Raw genomic sequence first — 3894 nt, 5'->3', positions numbered from 1 at the left:
CTTTTCTTTGATCATTAATACTTTGCACTCTCTGGGTTCGATTTTCGTTTTCTATTCTTGAGCAGGCGCGTCAAAGGGCAGCTTCTGGGGATGTCGATGAGATTGGCCTGTGGGTGGGAGCGGCAGTCTCTTGGTGTGAAACGACCTTCATCGCTTACTCGTCTCGATATGGTGAAGGTGTTCCTGAGGCATGCCTCGAGGGACGGGATCTCAGATGGTACTGGCGACAAGCAGGGGCACGACCATGGTTTATCGGCTACTGGCAAGACAACATGTCCATTCGAGGGCATCAGCCTGTTGGTCGACTATGGGAGCGTTGAGGACAATTTCTACCTGCTCAACCATATGGTAGAAGCACGCATCAAGGCCACGACATCTGACAACTCTTGACCGCCTCTGTTTATCGTTTCTGAACTCCGACGTCGCGTATGTGGCGTCTGGAAGGCCCCTCGGGACCAACGACAAGTACACGGCCGAAGCTGCATAGCATGGCAAAGGCTCCAGTCAAGATTAACACGCCTAGCCTAGTAGGTCATATAGTTTGCAATGAAATTTCTTCATGTCTTTCCTTATACACTCTATCTTTACACAGCCGCCAGTGACCATGTCTGACCCGTTGCCTTGTAAATGCGTACCTAAGTACGGTACATGTAGGTAGTCGCGTGCGTGGGCCTGGAGTTGCACGAGGCCATCTTGGTCACATGGTGCCTAGCGGGCGTGGCGAGTCCCGGCAGCGCCTGGGCCAGTACCTGGAGCCACCGCTAGCACCACCTGCAGCTTGCACCGCCTACCGACCTCAACTGATAGTCACCCAGTTAGTACAACCCAAAGCCCGCCGAGCAAGCAGTCGAGGCAGCCTCGCAGGACCTTTGCGAGCACGCACTGCCCTCAGCTGACCTGGCGGAAATCGACTTTGAAATGCCTGTTTCCTTTCCAGTACGAAAGGATATGCTGACGCAGAGTCATAACCGGCAATTCGAGTCTGGCGAGCAAAGGTGACTGCAGTGGGCAAGGCAAGGTCAGTTGCATGATGACTGCGAAAAAAAGAAGGTACATGGCGGGCTGGTATCTGTTGGCCACACGGAATGCCTACCGGCGTTGGGTGCCGCGGGCTGCAGCCGCCGGGGCGCGACGATTGGATACCTGAGGACGAGGTACTTGGCCCCCCAGCTGAACAAAGATGCATGGGCGTGGGGATTATGGGGGACGATGTACATGTAGGCAACATACCAGTGGGAGGTATATTAGGAGGGCTGTGTCTGCAGGAGGCATCGACGAACGGGCTCTTTGTCTTTTTGCCGTTTCTATGCTTCTCCAGGTTTTCCTTTGACTGACTGGACTTGTTCTTTGTTCTCCCTTTGGACGTACGTCCTTTTGTAGGTCTCTTTGTTCCGGAACACGGTGCTTTTTGAGCGCAGATTTGCACAGTGCCTGGCCTGGCCTAGAAAAACCACGACTACCTCACTATAAAGCCCCCCTACGCAGGGAAACCTGAAGCGCTCGCTATTCAAAAGGACTGCCTAGACCCCTCGTCTTCCGTGTCTCGAACCACAGCGCAGCCGGGAGTCGCGGCGACGACCAGACAATGACGACTCCGACGCTGGACCTGCTGGTCCTGACGTTCAACTGCGCCGCAAAGCTCGTCAACGTGCCCGAGTTCGCTCGCCATCTGCGGACAGCGCTGGAGCGGGATGCGGCGGATCTGCCCGAGGTGGTTGTGCTGTAAGTTTTGGGGGGGTTTTGGTTTGCCTCATTCGCAAAGGACAGCACTTCTTCTTCTTCTTACCCCCTGTCGTTCTTCTCGTCCCGTTAGGGCTTATTTGAATGTTGTTCTGTCGTTCCCGTTCCAAGGGGATTCATGATGTCGGGTATATGGGCTCATTTGTTGTCAAAGGTCGTTACAAGAGGTGGCCCCCCTAAAGTATGCCTTCATTGGGGATTACTTCCTCAAGCAATATCTTGAGCGGTTTGGAGAGGCGCTCAATCTCGCCGCCTCACGGCATTCGCAGACGGGATATGATGAAGACGCCTCAGCTACTGCTTCTTCCACCTCTGCCCTCCCTCTCGCTCACACATCACGGTCAGGTCGAGGCAAGAACCACTTCACGCTCATCAGGGCCCTCAACGTGGGATACACGGCCATCATGCTCTTTGCCAGGCACCCGGACCGGCTGAGCAACATCCAGCAGGCCGAGGTGGGCTTCGGCGCCGCCGAGATGGGCAACAAGGGGGCCGTCGGCCTGAGGGCGCTGTACGAGGCGGGCGGCGGCGAGTCGACGGAGCTGACGTTTGTGGCGACGCACCTGGCGGCCATGGAGTGGAACCTGCCGCGGAGGAACGCCAACTGGGGGGCCATCATGCGCGGCCTGACCTTTGAGAACCCGGAGGAGGTGCTGAGCCGGATGAGGAGGGACGCCGCGTCGAGGAGCGAGAGCCTGTCGGCATCCGAGGAAGGGGATGCCTCCGAGCAGGCGCGCCTGCTCCGGGAAGAGCACCACGAGCAGGACCTCCGGCTGCAGCAGCAGTTCCACAACCTGTCCGTCTTCAAGCCGTCGTCGCACCTGTTTGTCGCCGGAGACCTCAACTACCGCATCTCGACCACCTCCCCGACGCCTTACTCGGCGTTTCCCAACCTGGACCCGGGGTCTGAGAACTACTACACACACTTTCTGCATCTGGACCAGCTGACTCGCGAGCGACTGGCCGGCCGGACCCTCCACGGCATGTCGGAGTGCCCGGTGACGTTCCCGCCGACGTACAAGTACGTCGTGGACCCGAAGACGCCTCCCGCCGGCGACGATATCGACGGACCCGTCGACGAGGTCAAGTGGGTGTTTGCTCCGCACCGGTACCCCGGCTGGACAGACCGCATTCTCTTCCTCGAGCTGCCCCCGTGGGTTGATGCCAAGATGAGGGTCCGCGCCTACGACGCCCTGCCCGTGATGCGGACCAGCGACCACCGGCCCGTGTTCCTGCGCGTGGACGTGCCCCTGGTCTCGCCCGCCGAGCTCGCGCCCCCGGCCGCCGTCCGAGAGTCTGCTGCCGTCGCCGGCGGATCCGCCTCGCCGGGGGGCAGCAGCAGCGGCGGCGTTGATCCCCGCGTGCGGCTGCCGGTGGAGATTGACCCGGAGGCCTGGGAGCGCCGGGTGGCTGCCCGGAGGCGCGAGATCGCCGCCGGATGGGCCATGTTCCTCTGGAGCACGAGGCAGGGGGCGTTGATCCTGGGTACGCTGCTGGCGGCGACGGCGGGGGGGTACTGGCTTTACCAGCGATCTTCTGCTTGAGTTCGTTGGGGGGCAGGGAGCTCACGGCGATGCCTGGTTGACTTGGGAATTTTGCATTAACTTGTACATGAGATGGGCTGGAGCATAGATTGGAGGGGGGATCGGGTTAGACGCGTGCTGGCGTTGTGTGACAGTTATTTCTGCTCAACTCTTGTCGTTTATGTTTGTCTTCCATGTTCCTCTTTTACTTTTTTGTCTCTGATGTTTCCTGTTTAAGGCTCTGGGAGTAATGTACTTAATGTGCGGGTATGGGTTCTCTGACTCTATATACCTTTACCTTAATGATTGTCATGATGGCTCTTGGGGGTTTCGGACTGGTAGATACCCAGTAGATGATTGATATCCTAATATATATATATACATACACACACACACATGCACACTGATCGATCTCATCAAGGGCCAATTACATGCATTACTGCTTCACATTGTGCTGTGGGATATATGAATTTCATACACAAGCAAGCAAACTGACTAGATGTATCCGTTCTTACTGCGGTAACACGCGTCTTCATATCTCACCTTGGAAATGTCACTTTACCTCTTCTTTCGTTCTCTTTGGGCCTTGTTCTCTTCTTCTTCTCCCCCCTTCCTTTGTTTAACTTCATTA

The 3894-nt window shown here is 57.1% G+C and overlaps 1 protein-coding gene across 1 annotated transcript; it reads left to right on the top strand.

The window, feature by feature from the left end:
• Window positions 1-1585: 1585 nt before the first annotated feature.
• On the top strand, window positions 1586-3284 carry BBK36DRAFT_1131328 (DNase I-like protein; the record flags this gene model as incomplete). The annotated part of the gene is made up of 3 exons (XM_024891961.1): window positions 1586-1722; window positions 1895-3034; window positions 3080-3284. 3 exons carry the CDS (start codon window positions 1586-1588, stop codon window positions 3282-3284), a joined length of 1482 nt encoding a protein of 493 aa, XP_024744935.1.
• Window positions 3285-3894: the final 610 nt, after the last annotated feature.

The sequence above is a fragment of the Trichoderma citrinoviride genome (assembly GCF_003025115.1).
Source record: "Trichoderma citrinoviride strain TUCIM 6016 unplaced genomic scaffold BBK36scaffold_68, whole genome shotgun sequence".
In the NCBI taxonomy this organism is placed as follows: Eukaryota; Fungi; Ascomycota; class Sordariomycetes; order Hypocreales; family Hypocreaceae; genus Trichoderma; species Trichoderma citrinoviride.
Note: the sequence above shows the minus strand (reverse complement) of the source record. Positions and strands in the feature narration are given on the sequence as shown.